We start from the raw sequence: 21,954 nt of genomic DNA on the forward strand, positions 1-21,954 counted from the left end.
TTATAAGTAGCACTTTCTTTACTATTTTGTTACTCATTTTTGGTTTGTATATAAAATTATGTTTGATGTTTTTACTTGGGGTTTTGCGCGCATTAGCTAATTACCACAGTTTAGCTCTTCGAGCCCAACTCTGGGACGGATAAATGTCATATGGCGGGGGTCCACTGTATTTCGATTCACATCCAGGCTCGGTTCATTGTCCAGTATTCTTTTCTTCTTAGGCGGAGCTTGCCAAAGCAGATGATAGCTGCCAACACAAGAAACTTTAACCTAACTTTTATTCACTGCTCTAAGGATACTCTGATTTGTATTCAGTTGCAACTGATTAAAAGTTGCAAGATGACAGGTCCTGGCTCTGACATCTTCAGTTCTTTTCAAAGTACAGTCAGCACCCGTAAGAGCGCCATTGTTCATGATATGATAGAACATGAAAATTGGATTGTTAGATTGACGTGCTAGGTTCGAGCTCAGCTCCATCTCCTCACTAAAGAAAATTGTCATTCTTTTGAAACGCTTCCTCGGGCCAGATTTCGTCGTGCGTTTCCTGAAGTCGGTTCCCGTGTCAGACCATTCGATTGTCATTTGAAGGTGTCATATAGCCCATCAGTAGCGATGCGACGCGGGCGCCGCATCATTGACAAAAAGTCAGCTTGGTTATTTATATGTTTGAGTGGTGCATTAGGGTGTAATGTGACCTTTAGATTGGCTGCGTGAAGCTTTTTTTTGTTTTTTTTTTTGGTTAGATTATTGTGCAAGTTTTTGTTTGTTGTGAAGATGGACCACACGAATGCATCCACCATGTCATGAAGGTTAACTGTTCACTCCTTCTATTTGTTCTGCCGTGACCCTTCCCCACCCCCAAACTCCCACACGCATACCCACTCCGTCATACTCCCACCACCTTTCGCGTCAGCCAGCCGTATAAAAAGAGTGAGGGGCATGAGAAAAAGCACTTCATCTCCTTCTTGCAAATTTGGTGACCGCCAGCTGAGCTACTGCCCGTTACTACTTCCACTCCTGCTGCTCCTTCTCCTGCGTTGGATCTCGCGGCGCTCCCAGTGGCTCTCTCCAAAGTCGCAGCATGCAGATACCGGTGGTCTTAGCCGCTTTTATGGGGGTTCTGCTTAGTGTCAGAGCAGCCGCCGTGCTTCCTGCGGAGGACAGGAGCCCTATGCAAGGGCTGCAAGTGCTGAACAGGGTGAGGATGAAACATTTTTTTTGCTTTTATTAACTAGATAACAAGCTAGTCTGCATGCAACATTTGATACGACCTGGAAAAGATCAAAAGTTTCATTTTTCACATTTCAGAGGACTCAAAAAGTGCATTACGTTGGCACAGAAAAGTTATATATATATATATATATATACATATACATACAGCATTGTATGCGTTTTTCTATATGTATGTACACCTATGTATATAGGTTTTTATATGTGTTTGTGTTGAAGATAAATACAGTTTAAGATAGATATTAATTATGCTTAAGTAATGCACGACTGTACTGCATTAGACTGGGACATTTTTCATCCTGATTAATTAATATAGAGTTAAATGACTACTCGAGAATTGTAAAAATACTTAATTGTAAAAAAATCGTAAGGGTAAATACTTTCTGAAGCCAAAAACTAAATATTTTTGTGACAGTAGAATTCTGGAATCGTCTAATCATTTGAAGATTATTATAGTGAGCAGGTGTACCTAATGTAGTGTATAATACAGACAAATGGACAAGCATAGTTGACGATTGGTCAATAGAAATGAAGTCGATTTATTGATATATTTATATAAATTGTCACATTTTTGTCACCCGTTTTGAAGTGCACAAGAGAACTAAATACCTAGTGCTCCTTTGTTTTTATAGGGCCAGGAACTGAGCAAACAGCGCAAAGAGCTGATCCTGAAGCTGGTGTCCAGCTTGCTTGAGGGGGCGTTGGACACCAACATGCTCCCGGAGGAAACATCACCCGAGGAGCCGGAGGAGCCGCTGGAATCGCGCTTGGAGGAGAGGGCTGTCTACAACAGGCTATCACTGCCTCAGCGTGACCGCAAGGCACCCTGCAAAAACTTCTTCTGGAAAACGTTCACCTCCTGCTAACAAAAAAAAAAAGCAGTTCCCCCTCAGCCTCTCATGAACTGTCGTGGACCTCAGCTGTGCACATCACCTCAAGACGTGCAGCATTGATGGAGTTCACAGGACGCACGGTGTCACTCATCAACACATGTACTGTATTTGTGTATCTGTTTCTTTATGTATACTATGTATGAATTTATGGGTGTGGCATCTTTCTTTTCAGGGTAAAGAATAAATCTTGTAATATTTGGACATGGTAAAATAAATACATCAGTCTTTCCACCTGCTGAGAAAAGTGTTGCATCGCAAAAATGCGTGAGTTGAAGCGTTATTGTTGACTACCGTTGTTATTAACACAGAATCACAAAATGGTGTAGTCTGCAAAAACACACGAAGCAAAAACATTTATTACCATTATAAAATGACACAGAAAATAGTCGTATAATATACAATATATGTTAGAGGTAAAAGAGAAGTTGTGTTGGGTTGACATCACTTCCTGATGTCAAATGCAACTATCTTCGTTTTGAAACATTTGCAGAAAATGGAAAATGGCCCAAAATCTCCTTCTTCCTCTCCCCAAAAAGGTCAGTATTTTTCAGCATCTTCATTTAACAAAACTTTATCTTAATCAATCAGAACTGTGCCATTTTCACCAAATCTGGTCTATAACACACATAAGCTAAATAAATGTAGTTCCATAAAAATGCATCCATATTAAACATTTAAACGAGAATAATGCTTTGGGGATGAATAATCAATCTTTAAGAGAGTGTTTAGTTGGTCACAGTAATTACTGTGCAATTCTGACAACTGTCCTGAATTATTCACAACCGTGTGCTTCACTAACTCATCACAGGTCGTTAAATCGAAAGAAAATCTCTCATTTTCCAGTTTACACAATGCCTTCAATTTTGTAATCCCGCAGCCTAGAAAAATCAGACACAGAAAGCTGCTGCCCCATTTCCTCACACGCACGAGTCCATTTCTCATGCATTGTAAATGTACACCATTTGCAGGCAAACCATCTTCTTAATTTATTCGTACGTGTTAATGGCCAATCCTGTTATTCGCCATACAAAAAAAAAAAGCATTTCATAAGGACGCAAGTATTTCAATAGAATAGCAATCTGGGAATTATTTTTTTATAATTATGTGGCAAGAATGAGCTACTTTTCTGGATACCTTATTCTTTTATTTGTTTCCATATGTTAAATTTGTGTTTGTGGTTAAGAGTTTGCACCACATTAAAACAAACAGAAAAAAATTGAAATAGAGCAGAATCTGCAGTTATTATGTAGCTGATGTTGTAGCTATTGAGGTTTGGTCATTATTTGTCTACCTAAATAAATAGTTAAAGCTTTCCGGCTTCATTTATTATCGCTACCGTTCATTCAAGTTCTTATTTTCCTCCTGTTCTCCGCTGATGGCATTTTTTAGAAGCTAAAATACCAACACATACCAACTCCACTGCACAATTTAAAAACTGAACCCAGAAACGCTCGACTGTGAGGCAGATAAACGTGCTCTATCAGGCCAACTTTCTGAATAGATTTTTAAATATGCTACCAAGGAGGAAAGGCAAGCACAGTGTGTTTTATCTCCACCACTGGATCATTTTCTCACTGGCCAGAACATGATGAATAAGAGATAATGACTCAGAAATGTGTTCGTTTTGCAGGTGCAAAGGTTGAGTTAGCATTGTTCACAGCACTGACTGAATCATCACTGGAACACTAAAGGTTGCTGTGATCTAATTCTTCTCTTAGTGTAGTGTGGGACTTGCAAGAAAAGCGCTTTAATGACCCATCTTGCAAAATCTACGGAGACGGTCCAAAGATGGTAAGTGCTTATCGTCATATAATTACATGCTTTGGTTGTTGCGTGGAACAAGGCGCCCGTAGGGATTGGTAGTTTTTATACTTTTACTGCGGCACACAACAAATCATATAAAAAAAAAAAAAAAAATATATATATATATATATATATATATATATATATATATACAGTCAGCCCCCGGCTTACGAGCACCCTGATTTGCGAACAATTCGCCTTACGAGCGTGGATCAGGGAGATTTTTGTCCTCCGCTTACGAGCAAACCTCTCGTCTTGCGAGCATTCCGACAAACCAGCCATTGAGTATGTAGAAATGTTCTCGCCTAACTGCATCAACATATTCAGTAGATGCGTCATCTACAATCAGTGACAGATACTTATGGCGGTAACGTGAACGCTATTGGTCTTACAATCTCACACTGACTGTCTCACTCACGGTGTCTAAATATATTACCATTTAAGTGTAGTGTTTGTACAGCTAAAGGGAAAAACAGCTGACATGAAATTAAATGTGCCGATTGCAGGACAAAGAATTGTCATTGGTTTAAATGTGTGTTTTTTTTTAATTAATTGTCAATACATTCCAACCGTTTAAAAAAAAGTGCGAATAATTATCAGTCAGTCAAGGAGACGCCAATATGCTATTGGTCGATTAAGGTGACCCGGTCTCACTCACGGAGATGCTATTGGCCGGCGTCACACGTCAATCACAGAAGTGCCGATATGCTATTGGCCGAACGCCTTCATCTAGCTTGATGGCACAGCTGGTTGGGATGGAAGGAAGTAGAGAAAACCCTGACTGAAAAAGTTACTTTGACACTGTAAGACCAATAGCATATCTGATTTACCGTATTGACTTCGAGCATTCATCTCTGCTCATCTCTGCTTATCACAGCACAAGTCACGTCTTTCCAAAGGTAAAAGTCATTATTCCTTTGTATTTGTTATTCAATGCAACTGTACAGTAGATTATGTCACTTAATATTAATATATGTATACAGCGTGATGATTTTACCTAAGGCTTCTGCGCGCGTTGCACGCATTCACGAATTAACATGGGTTTGGATTGCCCGCTATACGAGCAATTCGAGATACGAGCGTAGCCGCTGAACGGATTAAGTTCGTAACCCGGGGGCCCACTGTATATATATAAAATCAGGCTTTTTGAGGTTTTCAATATGCACCGATGCCGACCCTTTGGAACGAGAGGTAAAGAGTTATTTGACAACCCTATTGGTGTCAAAATTAACCCATGTCGGGCTCATTTACTGCCATTCAAAATTAGAAATATTGCCAATTTTGGACATATTGAAAACCTGATGTTTTATCATGCATTTCGCCCGATTTTTGCATGAATCCTTTGAAGGGCAACTTACCAACGGGGCGCATTAGAAATTTTTGTGGTGGCACCCCAAAACCACCGGGTGGAGCTTGTGGGCAAGCTATGACTTATGCAAGCTTTTTAATGACTTTGATGATCGGCTTAGCCTGGACTCCCATCATGCAAAAGTCTTCAACATGCGTTATACTCTAATTATGACATAAATGTTCCTATATTTTCCTATTAATGTCATAAATATATAAATATACAGCATAGTTACTTTTGCTATTATCACATTTTTCAATTTTTTGTTCCCAAAGGGGGCATAAGTCCCCACAGGTTGATGCCACTGAATATTTCGAGGGGTTGAAAGTAATTATATATATTTATATTTGACAACGTTATGACCCTTTCAAAGTCAGCCCAGGTTGGGTGACGATGAGGCCAGGCTAGTGAAAAATCCCCAGACACTCAGGGGTTAAGACCTCAGATTCTAAACCCGAGACAATTTGAGGTGCCGGTCACTCCAGACTTCATTCAGCGGCGCGCAAATGAGCGTGCACAGGGGCAACATCAAAGCAGATGCCTGCAAGCCAAGCATTTTGTTTGCTTTCCTTTTGATCTGAAGGAAGTAGAAAGGACGACATCTTGAAAAGTGGCGTTGCCGATTCGAACAGGAGGAGGAAATACATCTTCAAAGTGAGCAAAACCATTAGAGCAAATTATTGACTTTTGTAAGGCGGGTACCACGGTTTCTTTCCCCGTTCCAGAAACATGAATGTTTGGTTGATTAAAGACGACAAATTGTCCTTCTCCTACTTGTTTGTCGCCGCACCTGAGTGCAATTAGCACTCAGATGGAGATGGTATGGAGGAATGGTGATGAAGTGTGCTCGTGCTTTTTTTTTTTCCCACAGACAAATGGCACGAAATCAATTATCAGGCCGGTTTTGTTTTGTTGAATAACCTTAGCTTGTTTTAATACAAACCTGCTTAGTGTGGCATAGTGAAGCTTTTCATGTTTTAGTTTGCTTCGGTTTACGCTGGTTACCGAATGTAGCCCACTTTGTTTCTTCGTTAGAACTAGATGTAAAAAAAAATCAATATTTTATGTTAATTTTCCAGCTCGATTTACATTTATTTATTTATTTATTTATGTTCAGCATCAAACAGTCCTGTTGGTCAAATGTTTACAAATTTAAATATGGATTGACTTTTTCTTCCAGGCACTTTGATGCTTTGAAGGTGATTTTTTTTTTTTTCAGTTTTAGACTAACCTGAATGAACTCTGTAAAAACTCACATGAACATTTTATTGAAAGTGGGTTTATATTACTTTTTTTCTTTTGTCAGTTAATGTTACAAAGGTTAAAATTTTAGCTGTACAAATTTTGATTGGGGTCTCCAGTCCTCGTTATTTATCCATCCGTCCATTTTGAGGAGGTTTTTCCTCATAGAGACGGTTCTGATTAGCTCAGTGCTTCTCAAATAGTGGGGCGGGGTGCCACCCCAGGGAATTACTTTGTTTTTGTCATGCGAAGTGTAATTGCAGTAAAATAAGAATTTTCATCTTTTTATTTATTTTTCTTTTTTAGTTTCAGGCACTTTTATGCACTAGTTTATTTTTTCTGTTTTAGACTAAGCTGTAACCCATATAAACACTGTAAAAAAGAATTAACATTAGTTGAAAGTTTATTTATATTGCTTTTTTCTTTTGTTAATGTTAAGAAGGATACGGATTTAGGTATACTTACACAATTTTTAAGTTCTGGTTGGATTTGAAACTTGAACTTGAAAATACAGTACTGCTATTCTGCCCTCCTTTTTTTAACGTGAACATACTTTGAACTTATAGTTTTCAGGTTGGTACAAGATGATTAATTCCTCTAGACAACACTGAACAATCCTCAAAAACGAGGCCAAGGACAGGAAGTACGGTATCTTCTGTTGGCTCCATTAATGTTCTCTGGTTCACATTCCATTATGTCGCTGCTGTCCTTGTTTTTTCCGACTTATACGACCCCTCCACACACACACACACACACACACCCCATCGCAATCAATTAACATCTCAACCACGGTAGACATTATGTCCTTCAGTGTATGATCCTTTTTCTTTCGTCGTGCAGGCAGTGAAATTAAAAAGTCATCAGAAAAATAAAAACGGATTCCTGAAAATCGGCTGAAGTATAGCCATCACTGCATATACTATTGATTTTCCTCTCAGTTGTGATTAGTTGTTGGGAGTCATGCTGCTACTTGCTCTTATTATATTACCGTATAACTGCTGGATGTTTTAATTTTCATTTTAATTCTTGCTGTAACCGTAAACGCATCGATTTTTTTCCGCACTTCCTCACTACTATATCCATAGTATACTTACAATTCTATTAGAGAATATACTACAGTATTTATAATGATTAATTACAAGGAAAATCTGACAAAACAGCAGATGAAAGTCATGATGAGGTTTAATTTATTTGTCATGCCCTTGGCGGCGATATCCATCTCTGTCAGTCAGACTCCTATAGTTAATCTGCGACATTTTGGGTGCCCTATTTCAGTCATTTTGGGGTACAATAATAAATAGAGATGAATCATTTTTATTACTTTGGGCAAGGGCCATTACCAGTGTCAAGTAAAAGGTGTGTATTTTCGTACAACAGTAGAGCAGTTACTGGTGACTTATGGCTGACGATCACGCGCTACATCCATTTAGCAAATACCGTTTCACCACCGTATCAACCGGAATAGCTCGGACTGAAAGCCCTCTACATTCTCTCACACCATACTGAAGTGTCTTTTATGGATTTCTCTTCCACCGTTCTTCTTGTTTGGCCTCGGTGGTGGGAACGGAGAGCTCGTTATTCCCGGCGGAGCCGAATGACGGCCGATGGCTTATTCAAGTGCACAATGCCCTCGCTAAGCTAAGATGATCATTACAGGGCCCTGAGTGCTCTTTCGCCGCAAAGCTTGGGCCCCAGAAAATGAGCTGCCTCCCACATTTAGAAATTGGGATCTCAAACGCCGGCAAGTATAGTGACCATGTTCCAATTTGGATGCCGATGTACCCGTCTGTGGCCTTGAGCGCACACGCTAAAACACACCTTGTCAAGATTGTTATTAATAATGACATTTTAAAATGTGCAGTGTGTTTCTAGCCAAAATGTTGTGAGTTTTCAAATTAATGCTGGTAATGGAAAGTTGACCGTGAATAACGGAATGTCTTTAAAGCCAAATTAAATTGAGTACAATAGTTAATCAAGCAAAATATTTAAGGAGTTAAAACCTGCCTGGTGGGCCAGCAGCCCATTAGTTCATTTAGTGAAAATTATTATTGGAAAAGAAGAAAAAAAACAAATATTTGTGTGTAATATATAGAGGTGCCAGATTAACAAATTGATTCAGATCAACTAATTACAGTCGTAGTTATCTTGATTTTAAACCAGCATATCTGACCTTAAGACTGTCTGTAGCGTTCCAGTCGGGTCTAATAATTAAGTATAATTAGGGGTGTCATGTTAACAAATGAATTGCAGTCAGTTTAATTTTTAAAATGATCTTTTTTCATAAAAAAAGACTCCCCGTATATATATATATATATATATATATATATATATATATATATATATATATATATATATATATATATATATATATATATATATATATATATATATATATATAATTATATAATATAATATACGCAACATTTTGCAAAGGAGTCACTGCACCACAATTTAGCAATTGATTATTCAGTTGATTTGCACTTTATTTGAAAAGAAACGTACTGATCATGTCACGGCAAGTTACATTTGCTAGTACCAGCACAATTGTCATCAGAACCTCACCCTTGAAGTGCCTTCACGTACCACAAGGGATACACATACTCCCATTTGCTTCTATACAGTCCCACTGCTATACGGTCTTTGTGCAATGTAGGAGCTTGCATCTGTGCTATAGTAGTAAACGGGGACAGCTGTGCAAACAATGTGGAGATTCATCAAGCAGGGATAAAGTGACTGGTCCTGTAATTACAATATAATAACAGTTGTGCAAATGATGCAGGTAATTGGTGCACAAACTACGTCACTTGCTCTGCCACTCTTACTTTAGTTGCATATAAATTGTAATACTCGCAAAAGTTTTATCTCTTTCCTGTTCTATCGATCAGATTGGGTTGTAAACGTACCGATAAGTTGCTTGGACTTTTTTTTTTTTTTTTTTTAGATTTTGCTTTATTTTTTTTTTATTCCAGACTTGGAGCCATTCGTGTTAGAAGATGCCAGAAGATGCTCTACAATCTGTTTTTGAAGCACGATTAAATCCAGTGCAATGCGTACAAAACAGCTTTCTAATCACACTCCTGTGATTTGTTACCAGTACCCGAACAGTCCTTGTCTGGCAGGGCCTTTGCACCTATAATAGATTTGTTGCCACAGTAGCAGATGAGGGTCCCACAATGGCCTGCTTAAGACTATTTTCAGGACAATTGGGCCCTTGTGGCATCGCAATACACCTGATTGCAGTTGCTGTAACAACACAAAATCCTATTATGTCAAATGGTCAGGCCACGACGTAGACACGGGCTGAAGCACGCGCTCAAACACACACGCGTGCGCACACATAGACATTAAACATGACGGTGACTATTGGGATCCTAAATGTCAGTGCAGCATAGGCGACAGTGACTGCTGCTGGGAATTAATGGCATGGGAACTCCTCTCTGCCGCCAACAACGTTGCTTGTATTGGAAATCCATGTTTCATGTTAATGCCATTTTTCTCTCGCCTAACAGACCAGAAAATGTCCCCTCAATTATCGTTCGGATAAATCATCGCGCGTACCCCCATCAGAGTTATTGAGTCAAGGTCCTTCGGCTTGTTATATCATTTTATAGCACTGAAATCTGCTTTGTGAGTTTACCATAGTCTCTCACAAGTTTGTGGACTTCTTTGAGTTTGAGGCGTAATGGTGGCAAATCAACATAATGAAGGAATCGCTGACAAGCGCCGCACCTGTTGTGCCATTCCTCATTATTGCGCCAATCTCATGGCGTGCAGCTTGAGAGCCTCACGGTGACCCGGCCCAATTGCCCAACCTGAGGCTGAATTTGAATTAGTGAGGAAATGACCGTATTTGTTATGTGTGGCAAAAGGCACCTGTGGCGGACCGCGTTGAAAGAGTGATGGGCCTGACATCAGGAACGGGATCCAGCGCACAAAGTCTCAACATTAATTCATCAAGGATCCTTTTTGATCAATAGCACCTGAGGATGTTTAGAAACATGGTGACCAATAAATCATAAAGTCTAACTCGGCCGTGTTTTTGTGCCACATCAAGAAAAATCAAGACATGCATGGGCCACTTTGAATATGTTTACCATAATTCATAAGTTAGAACACCGCAAGATTTCTGTTGACAGGACGTGGGGTACACAGGACTTGGACATGGGGTACACAGGAAAATCGACTTGCCTCTTAATGCCCTGCATGACAATACAACCCCAAATATGCTGAGGATTTCAGAATAAGCATTACCATATCAAATATCATTGCACTAGCACCTTGGGATGTTTTTATTTCGAAGTTTTACCCGGAAGCGGGTCGTGGCAATGATAAGTTGACTCATAGTCATCACAACGTTGCTTTGAAATCACATTCAAGTGCTAATTCAGGGCTCTAAAATGGACTTAATTAGACTGATGATGTATTGTACAGCACCTGTTGCCTGCATTTATCGCAGCATCTAGCATAAATTAGCCGCTAGCTAGCAGCGCTCGAGTGCTCCATATCACCTAGTGAGAGCAGTTGGATTACCTTTCAGAGGGAGTTGAATAGACGCAAATTACTCGCTTTGACACCAAACAATTCCCGTTTGTACTGATAACTCTTGAACAAATCGGGCTGACTCATATGTGTGTTCTATGGTCGTCACTTCTTTCCATTGACCATTATCTATAGTGAAAGACGTGTCTAAAATCTCAATTTAGATGCACGAAAAATAAAGATATGATTTAAAAAAAATATCTCAAAATATGTCACTGTTGCTGTTAGTATCTACTACAGCAGAGGTTAATGTGGCAGCAGCAGATGACAAGTTGGATACAGACATTACATACACAAGATGGACATATGCCCATTACTTTCAGTTCGTTAGAGATAAAGATGAGAAGAATATAATAGTTAGATGCACATTGTACGCTGTCTGCTTCACAAAATAGGACCAGTAATTTGACAACCCATCTAGAGCGGTGCCATAGTAACTTAGCGAAAGGAAAACACACGGAAGATTGCACTCTCTCGCTGAGGGTTTCCACTTCCACCTCAAGAGGTTAGGAGATTATTTAGGAGAAGATATGCTACCGCTTCCCACAGTGGATTCACCACAGGATTTGGAAACCTTGTTGGCAAGAGACCTGTCACAACTAGCGCTGATGACAAGGTAAGCTAACTTTTAAGGTAAGCTAATTTTCAATTGTACAATTGCTATTAATTGTCTATAAATACTGTAGTTCTGGTCAACGTGTATCAAAATGATACACAATAACAACGATGTAGGCTAGCTGCTAACGTTAGCCCCACTGAAGCCATCTATTTTTGAAACATTCTCCCTTAACCTAGCTGACGGAACTTAAAATTGAGTACATTATTAACACTGAAATTGTGAAACGTACTATGGCATGAACAACGCATCACTATGCTCTTAAGCTAAGTAAAAAAGAAAAAAAGTTGTCTTTAAAGGTTTACTGTATAATATAGACTAAATGATTTGAACTGGTTTTAAGCTTAATCCTTCACTGGATGTGCAATGACTTAATGAGCTACATTTAGAATGACAAATCCATATTACCAGCCATGGTGGTGAGAGCAATATAATGCAATAGTAGTGTAATGCATTACGTTTCAAATACAGTCATAATTTAATGTAACCAAGTACTTTGAAATGCATTACAGTTTTGAAGTAACTTGCCCAACACGGCCTTTAGTGAAATATAATATAAAACATATAAATATAAAATAAATACAGTATACTCCCCGAAGAAATGATATGGTAGAAATTCATGTAATACATACTACATTATTAATTTAGATATTGGAAAGTGCTTTCGATTGTGTCTTGGCTAGCAGAGGAGAAAGTTCCTGGCCCTGAGAGTCAACCACTTTAATCACACCTGTTGTTACCTCAGAAGTACACGCACGACGCAAAGTCAACACTGGCTCCATTTGCAGTAAGGTATACGCTCTGTAAAAAGCAACAGTTCTGTCCCACTTTCAAGCATACGAGCAAATTATAGTGGATCAAGTCCACATTTCCTCCGTGTTAGACTCAGGCGGCACAGCTCCACTTACTCAAGTCCATAATTACAATTTACAACATGTAGGTGGCTGAAGTGGGCTGTGATTGCGGCGTGTGAAAGTAAAACAACGGAGGTAGGTGGCGGTTAAGGAGGCGCGGGGGGTGAAGATAGCCGAGCAGATACTGTACTCTCCTAAAGTATCCAATAACTCTAGGAAGATGATTTCTTTCTTGTCCCTGGATGTTCAAACAGATACTGCGTCAAGATTGACGCCGGCAGAAGGAAACGAACATCATGCATAATAAAGCAAAAAGCTTTCAAAACCAGATTTTGATTTGATTCCAAGGCTCTGGTTTGGCCTTTTGTGCACTTGGCAGATGTAAACATTTGCAGTTCTTTCATCTTTTCAATTGGTTGCTGCACATTTAATGACTGGCTGACTTCCTCGAAGGAAGCACTTTGCTTAAGGCGCAGTAAGGGAGCACAACGCTTAGTTGTGCGTGAGCGCCGCGCGCAGACAGCCGACATCCTCCTTGCGTCCTTGCAACTTTGGACTTAATGCACGTGCGCGTGTGACATCTTTTCATTATTGATGCGATATGCACAAGAACATGCGGCACCTGTAAATGGCCTCACTGCTGACGCATTTGGAAACTAGCTCCTAGCTACATCGCTTAGCAGAGTTACTAAACAAGGCGCCTTGAAGAGATTATTCGACATCCTCCATGTATTTGTTCAGTACATTGTCATTTAGCAAATGCTTTACTGTGGTGGTGTGCTGTTTTCACTGGAAGGGTTAGGAAAATGAATTGTCCATCGTGAACACTTGTGGCATTGAGTTACAAATGATGGAAATTCCTTCTATTTTTTTTTTTTACGATATCATAAAATAATGAGGAAAAAAATATCCAGCAGATGATTAAAGCATTCAAAATGCAACGACATTTCTGACATTGCTCTGTGATTGCAGCTGGATGTACGAGATTTTGTGTACAAAAATAATCATTGTCCAAATTTTGAACCATCTAAAACCACTATAATTACAATTTTTGAGATGTATTTTAATGGGATTTATTACATTAAGTTTCCTGCGATTTTTGCAGCATTCCGTTGAGCGGCGGTCAAACTATGGCAGCAAACAGAAAATTCCTTGGTTGATTTGTGTTTCACCTCGAGACAGTCGGTTGGGGTAGAGACCTGTTAATTGCTACTGTATGTCTTAAAGTGTCATCATCACATCACAAAATACAAAGACAGACCATGCCATTTTTCAATTTTTGGGGGGTGTTAATAAATTTAACCTACATATGTATGGATAGAACTGATGCCATTGAACAATGAGTGGTTGAAGAAAAACATATTCATAAATAACTTAAATTATTACGCCTTTAAAAGCGTTTATGCACAAGGATTTTAATGAGGTTTAGTTTTTATTGTGCAATACAGCTATACCTGCCAGTATTTCTGCCTTTCTTTTAAATGCCTAAACTATGCGTGTATTTCTTTATTCAGTGACAAGATGCCACTTAGCGCTGGTGCAGTATTGTGTCCATTTCTTATATGAAATTCATTTATTTACTTTTTTTTTTTTTTAATGGGTATAGCGTCAGTTACCCAAGCTTGATTTTTCTGTATGCGATTAATCTTTACAATTCTGTCAATAAAACATTCAAGCATTAAAATATGAAAAAGTCGTTTGCCGTCCTGGGATGTCTAATCATTGTGGCATTTGAGTGTCGAACCCTCGAGTGACATTCAGAGTCACTTGGCAAAGGTCTAAGCTTGAATGATAGCCTTAAGGCATTATTTGATGCGAGATAACCCTAACATGACTGTAATGTAATACTTGATCACAACCCGTGATATCTACCGTATTTGTTACAGTTTGTGATATATAATTTATCGATATGCTGGCTTGTCTACAAACAAGACACGTTTTTCTGTATTGATGCTTACTGTGGGCTTCCACTATTCATCTTTACTTGTTTCATCCCGACTTCCCACCAACAATTTACACTGTAGAACTAACACACATAAAATTGACATTAGCTATGGCTAACATTGTACATATTCACATAAAACCATATATGAAACATACCACTTTGGGCTGAAGCGTCTGACTTTAGCGTTGTTAGCATGTCGTTAGCACTTTAGCAATGACATCACACAGGAAGCACTTTGCATGACCCCAAACTAAAGTTAAGCTCAAAATAATAAAAAAAAAAACATGTATTATTGCTCCTGTGGACGTTTAAATGATTACAAGAACACTGAAAAAGTAAAATAAAAATGAATTCAAACAAATTAAACTTCCTAAAAAGGTCTCTCTCTCTCTCTCTCTCTCTCTCTCTCTCTCTCTCTCTCTCTCTCTCTCTGCACTCATCACCAACACACCAGCACCATCTCAAGGCAAACGAGAACTGCAATAATATTGTCAACAGAATAAGAATTTCATTGTGTGGTACAACTATACATATGACAATAACTCTCTTGTACTGCTACAATTATGATGATAAATTTAAAGTTTTTTATTATTATTATTCTTTACGTGATGTATTTTGCAATTTTATTAATATCCATTTAAAGGAGTTGGGGGCATGTTGAGGGGCTTGGAACGGATTAGGCTATTTACATGTAAAAAGTGGCTCTACTTATGAAAGAGTCACGTTACAAATTTGCTTAAGAAATGAATTAATTTCGTAAGTAGAAGGACCACTGCACCTGGGATTGAAAGTCAGGACTCTGAAGACTTATAAATACATCTTTGGAGTTGAATGAGTTAATAAGCAGCATTTCTGGTCAGTGTGATGTCTTTTATTTGTTTTACATTCTTATCATGTTAGATAAACTGTAGTTCAGATACATTCCGAACTAAATTTTTTACATAATGATGGTTTTGATAATTGCAAGATGGCAGTGGCAATGTTTTTTTTATTGATTTAGGTCATTTTCTCACCCAGGTACCAAATACATACTCCTACTTTCCATACACCTACGTCACTGTAAAATTATCTGTATGAAAGCATGGCTGATGAGCATGTGACAAGCAAGCATGTGTTGAAAGGGCTGACACATCGAATAGAATGCTGTGATGTCACAAATGTGCTAATTAGAACATCGTGTCACCCAGCAGCATTTTGCAACTTTTCAATTAATGTTGAGAAAAGCCGCCGATAATTGAAAAGACAAATTTACAGTAATCACTCTGATTGCAATGTATAACCATACAACCGGTGCCTAATGACAGACCAAAAAAAAAGCTGCCTATTGACACTTCAAAATGTATTTTCCCGACCAGAGGAAACGAAAAAAAAAAAAGGCAGACCTGAATGACTAATGAGCTATTTGAAAAAAAAAAAAACAAGAAAAAACCCCAGTATCATTATGTTATTTATGACTACAGTAGATATTTTCCAGGAAGTGTTTGTTTATTCAGAGGGTGACATTCTGACTCGTCAAAAGCAGAGTGGCAGCTGGACGAAAAAAGAACATCTGCCATCAAAAAGTGCCTTGGCATCGCAAATGAACATCCCCAAATGAACACATTACGGCATCGTTTTGAAAAAGTACCATCGGAGAGGTCATATGCAAAACGCAGTTAACAATGATGTTTATGTGGATAATTATAGTAATTCACTGCTGGCCAGAAAATGTCTGCTTGGGTATTAAATGCGTATAAAATGTTAAATTCGTCTGGCGTGAAAAGCCCCACACATATGTGCATGCTATCAAAACAAATATCATTTAACTCCGCCATTTTATGTTACCTTAACGAAGTTGTACATTTCAAGCATCGCACGCACACGCAGACAAATCAAACACACATCCAGTATTTGTCCGGGTTCACTCGTAAAGTGTTGGTAATATGACTAATGGTTTGCTGTGATTATGTCTGAACAAAAGGAGATGGTCTGCTGAAAGCAATAGGAGGAGGGAAAAAGCATATCATTGTTCTGGTGCTTTTATTTAACTGTCTCACCACTTAATACCCATGACAGCAGCCTCTGAAATAATTAGCTGCATGAGTCTTGTCTGATCTGCATCAAAGTCCAACCGCTCTTTTCGCATATGAATAACAATTTACACGTCTTTTTTCTTCCTCCAAACTAATGTTGTCGTTGCGGGTTTTTCTTGGGAGGATTGTGAAAAACTACTGATTGTTAAAAGTTATAAAAAATTGATATTTTGCATTAATATTAGTTTTAACATTATCAGTGGCGGTCCGTGTATTTCACAGTAACCCACACGTACGCGTTATTGGGCGATACCGGCTATTTTCTGGAGCATTTAAACATCAATAAACCCGCATCAGCAATTAAAACTTATCATTATACAGTATCGCGAGAGCAGGCAAGCTTTAACAAGATTGTACGCTAAATTACAAATCGCAGTTTTAAATAAGAACATCATTTTTTTCTATAACACTAATTGAATATTAAAAATAAAAAAAAACTAAATAAATCAAATGCTTGACTCACCAAGAAGGCTGTCCTCCACTTATTTCAATACAAATTCCATTTCCATCCCGACTTCAAGGACTTGCTTGTAGAGTTTGTCTGCGCGTTTCATTTTCATTAATAAGTCATTTTCTATTGACGTGGATGCTTCGCTGTGACACCAATGCTACGCCTTTAGTGCAGATCAGACAAGCAACACGGTTAGCTTGGTTGAGCAACATGTTTTTTTCTTTTTAATAACCTTATTTAACTTCCAAAGTTGATCAACATAGCACCGCCTTCCTGCAGCAAGCAACCAATCAAGTACATCGTGAGTCTTCTAGATGGCTACCTTATGACCCGATTGGCTATTGCAACTGTCTATTAACTATATGGGCCCGTTCACATATGCACATTTGCACACGGTACAATGCCCTGGGCCCTGGCCGATTTCATACAGCCTGGCAACACAAGTTTGCTGGATTCTAATTGGCTCAAAACTCCAACAACTCCAACACTGGAAGGAGCGTAACCAAATGGTCATAATATGACACGAAAAGAACAGAATTTGAAGAATAGTTTTATTTTTAAAATATATATATTTGAGGTAAAAAACACATTTAAAATGAAATCGACTTTTATTATAGTTATTATAATTGTTATGGTTTATTAGGCCAGCAAAGAAGGCCTTGCTGGCCCTGACGGTCCACCACTGAGAACCACTGATCTGGAGGTGTAAAAAATATCACAAGTGGCTCATGAAGCTTCTTTTTCCCATTATTTTTACTTAAAATGAAAGTATAAATAAGCTTGAAACACCTATTAATCATTTTGAGCTTGACTGGATTTGATTTAGTTGTACTTTGGAATGAATAAGAAAGCATTTTAGTTGGAAAACATACGTAGGCGGCTGAAGGTATTCTATTTCATACCGAGTCACTGGAAAAAGTGACATTTAACTTCTGGCGTCATTTCTTTTTATAAATGTGTTGTATGTTTTTTTTTCATAAGGTCAGCGATGAGCGACTTGTAAAAAGCTGTGATGAAGAAGCAAGACTTTGGCCATATTATTGATGTCTAGCCTCTCTGACATCTGTGACCAAGGGAGGTGGGTGATGATGACACCGATCATGTGCCTGTCGCATTTTGTTTACCTAACTGTCAGCTGGGGTGGACACACAGGTTCAATTACCCAGAGAGCACTGAGCTGAAGGAGACGAGCGAGAACTTATTTGAGGACTAATGCCAACATGACCAGGTGAGCGTCTTTCTTTCTTCTGTTTTATTTAAAAACAAATATATAAGGTATGTCATATTTATACATAATTGTGATAGTGGTGGCTCCATATTTGTCCTATTGTGCCTCTTCCATGTGTCGCTGAGTGTGGAAATGACAGGATTATACGGCAACTTTACCACCCCCAACTTCCCCCAGCCATACCCTGATAACACATACATGGTGTGGAACATCACCGTCCCACAGGGTCACAGGGTCAAACTCTACTTCACCCACTTCAGCGTCGAACCCTCAAATCTGTGCGAATACGACTACATTCAGGTAACGGCCTTCACACTCCATTTGATTGTCGCTTCGAAGTGCCTCGACCTTGTCGAAACAGGTTTTGGCAGAAGGGAACGATACCGTGAGGTTCTGTGGAGATGAAGAGAAGAACGATGAAAGCACCCCGAGGAACACCGTCATCCTGTCAGCCGGCAACCGCATGTCAGTGGTCTTTAGGAGCGACTACTCTAACGAGGAGCGATTCACCGGCTTCCAAGCATTTTACACCTCAGAAGGTAACGTAGAATAGTGACACTTTATTTTTCATTTCGCTAAAGGCAAGCATTTGCATGAATCTGGCTGTTTTTGTTTACTCCAGTCCAGAGGTTGCTAACCTTTGACCTTTAAAGAGCTATTTTGACCCAGTTACCACGGATAAGACAACACTGGGAGCCGCAAACTCTTTATTATATATCTATATATATCTATATACAGCTATATATATATATATATATATATATATATATATATATATATATATATATATATATATATATATATATATATATATATATATATATATATATATATATATATATATATATATATATATATATATATATATATATATATATATATACACTGTATATAAAATAATCAATAATAATCATTTGGACGGAGACAGCATATTTACCCTGTGATGATGCTGTCTTCTGTAGACATCAATGAGTGTCGCTCCAGTATGCACCAAGAGAGAGCGTGCGACCATTTTTGCCACAATTACATCGGTGGTTATTACTGCACATGCAAGCCAGGATTTCTTCTGCATCCCAACAAAATATCTTGTACAGGTAAGTAAGATGCTGTAGATTCCATTCCATCTGTATCTGCTGAGACATTTAACAGTCAAATAGAATGGATAATGTAATTCTAAAAACTGTCAAAAAATGGACTGATTATTGTTGAGTCTACACGGGGCGAAGCAACTTCAGATTGTGATTAAAAATTGATACCTAGCAATGTTAATAGTGTGCTGACATGAGGCAATACATCACAGTTACTGATTGGCCGTGTTTTGACTTGATTATTTGTTACTGGGTGAGGAAGAAAAGAGATAAATCATGCAATTATTGGGTTAAAAAAAAGATTATTTGCCCTCAAATTTGACTAATTATGTCAATTACAGCCTCTTTGCAACAATCATTTGTATTGTCTGGGACAACATCTGCACACTTGCTACGTCACTAATGCGGCCTTAATGAATGCCATCAATTATGGCGCCATAAGGAGTTCAAATATGTATTTGTATTTTTTATTTTTGATGCTTATTTAGATTGTTTTTCAAAGCAACATGTCGAAGAAACAATGCGATATTCATCATATTTGTTTTTATCTGCAAGGCTGATGTACTGTGATTATGAATTTTGTTTATCACCAATTTATTGGATCCATATTAAGAAAATTGAATTTTTCTGATGGATGTGTGGAGGGATACTCTCTGTTTTGTTTTCCCAAAGGCGACTTTAGATATCAATTAGCAACAATATATGGAAGCGTGGGGCCGCCAATGTGGAGTAAACATTTGGCAAATACATTTAAATCCTATCTATCTATCTATGTATCTATCTTGATTTATTTAGCCACCCAGCTAGCTAGCTAGCTTTCTATCTATCTATCTATCTATCTGTCTATCTATCTATCTATCTATCTATCTATCTATCTATCTATCTATCTATCTATCTATCTATCTATCTATCTATCTATCTATCTATCTATCTATCTATCTATCTATCTATCTATCTATCTGCTCCATTATTTTCTCGGTTTTCTCGCCATTTTTACCCACTCTATTTCACATCATGGCCTCAAAAACTAAAGCAGAATCCTCTAGCGATGCCAATAATATGGAATAATATGGAAACAAAACTGAATATTGAAAAATGGCGAGATGCCGACAGACATGGGTAAATCTTAGGCTTCAGTTGGTCAACGATGAAGACTATTATCAAGGACAAAGTCCGTATTTTACCCTCACCCTCGTCCGTATGTGGTATAATAGCTGTATTTGGATAGTTATTTACACATTTAGAAGTTATTTATCAAAATTAAAGGGTTAATTCCAATTTATGCGGAAATTCAGGCTACGACGCCATCATGGAACTGGATCTCATTGGTAACCCAAGGACTGCCTATAATAATCATGTAATGTATTAATCCCTCTGATTGTTCTTTATTGTTTGAATATTGGGGCTTTTCTTAGTGTCTGTTTAATTATTCATCCCCCCCCAAAAAAAGAGTGGCTCTTCAGTTCACATTCTTCCATGTCACTGCTTCCTCAAGAAAACAGAATAGACTTTGTACCACAACAGGATCTTCATACTAGATTGAACGTGCGCAATTTCAAAAGTCTGATATACGGAAGTAACTTGAGCACAAATGTAATAGAGCGATATGTTTTATGTTGTATCTCACCAGTGCCGTGCCTCAGCCAAACGCTGACCAACCTGTCAGGAAATGTGACGAGCCCAGGCTACCCCAGCCCATACCCACCCATGAGTCGCTGCAACCACACCATCCGTCTTCCAGAAGGCAACAAAATAATCCTGGACTTTATGGAGCCTTTTGACATAGAGGGACACCCGGATGTCCCCTGTCCATATGATATGTTGAAGGTTAGTCACGTGACTTGCAAGCAGTGACCCAACAATGTATTCGTCCTCATGTGCGCGTAGGCCGTCTGTCGCTGTCTTGGCCCTGCCAAGGTGATGTACTGTCGGCCCATGTGGTTTCTTGCATATTAACTACGAACCATGCCGTCCATAAATCACTCACACTGCTTGTTATTTGGAAGATTTCAACGGACGGACGAGAGTATGGACCATTCTGCGGCTCGGCGAGACCAGACAGCATCCGGACCGGAAGTCACCAAGTTTATGTTGCATTCAGGTCGGACTCAAGTGGGAAAAACAAAGGATGGATGATCAAGTATTCAAGTATGAAATCTGCAAGCGATACTGAAACTGAAGCTTGACTGAAGTGTATACAAATAAAACTAGGCACAATAATTGTCTTTTAGACCAGGGGTCCTCAAACTTTTGGGAGTCAGGGACCCCTTTTATCAAGCAAAATTTCCAAGGACCCCCATAACAAATGTTTGCAGAGACAAACAAAAGAAATCATTTGAGCCCTTTTTATTCAGCAACATATGCAATTTGACAACAAGTATATTTGTTAGTTTTCAGCTGTACTCAAGTTTAGAAAATAAAAATTGCACACCTCCTCATAGCAAACCTGGTCAATTTCCACCCAAAATGTTGCTGCCAATTATTTAGTCAAAAATAGCACTAGAAAATAAAATGCTGGCTTTATGGCCTCATTAGCACGCATTTGTAGACACACATTTAAAAATAATTCAATTAAAAATATATCACACTGGTTTAATTTATTGCTTTATTGAAGACTCGAGAATATTTCCACAATATAATAAAAA

The 21,954-nt window shown here is 38.5% G+C and overlaps 2 protein-coding genes across 3 annotated transcripts; both read left to right on the forward strand.

The window, feature by feature from the left end:
- The first annotated feature begins 430 nt into the window (after nt 1-430).
- On the forward strand, nt 431-2,352 carry sst6.1 (somatostatin family member 6.1). Its single transcript, XM_088407368.1, has 2 exons — nt 431-1,198; nt 1,863-2,352. Exons 1-2 carry the CDS (start codon nt 1,082-1,084, stop codon nt 2,094-2,096), a joined length of 351 nt encoding a protein of 116 aa, XP_088263494.1. The 5' UTR covers nt 431-1,081; the 3' UTR covers nt 2,097-2,352.
- A 1,414-nt stretch (nt 2,353-3,766) lies between these two features.
- masp2 (MBL associated serine protease 2) lies at nt 3,767-21,539 on the forward strand. Of its 2 annotated transcripts, XM_088407367.1 has the most exons (8): nt 3,767-3,914; nt 17,975-18,071; nt 18,146-18,221; nt 18,347-18,521; nt 18,583-18,760; nt 19,184-19,315; nt 20,940-21,136; nt 21,316-21,539. In XM_088407367.1, the coding sequence occupies exons 3-8, from the start codon at nt 18,214-18,216 to the stop codon at nt 21,493-21,495; spliced, it is 870 nt and encodes a 289-aa protein (XP_088263493.1). In that variant the 5' UTR covers nt 3,767-3,914; nt 17,975-18,071; nt 18,146-18,213; the 3' UTR covers nt 21,496-21,539. The 2 variants fall into 2 exon arrangements, with proteins under 2 accessions (XP_088263493.1, XP_088263492.1); XM_088407366.1 differs by lacking the exon at nt 3,767-3,914 and having other exon boundaries at nt 17,838-18,071; nt 18,299-18,521.
- The last annotated feature ends 415 nt before the right edge of the window (nt 21,540-21,954 follow it).

This window comes from Hippichthys cyanospilos, chromosome 2, assembly GCF_059441005.1.
Source record: "Hippichthys cyanospilos isolate Australia breed blue-spotted pipefish chromosome 2, RoL_Hcya_1.0, whole genome shotgun sequence".
Classification (NCBI taxonomy): Eukaryota; Metazoa; Chordata; class Actinopteri; order Syngnathiformes; family Syngnathidae; genus Hippichthys; species Hippichthys cyanospilos.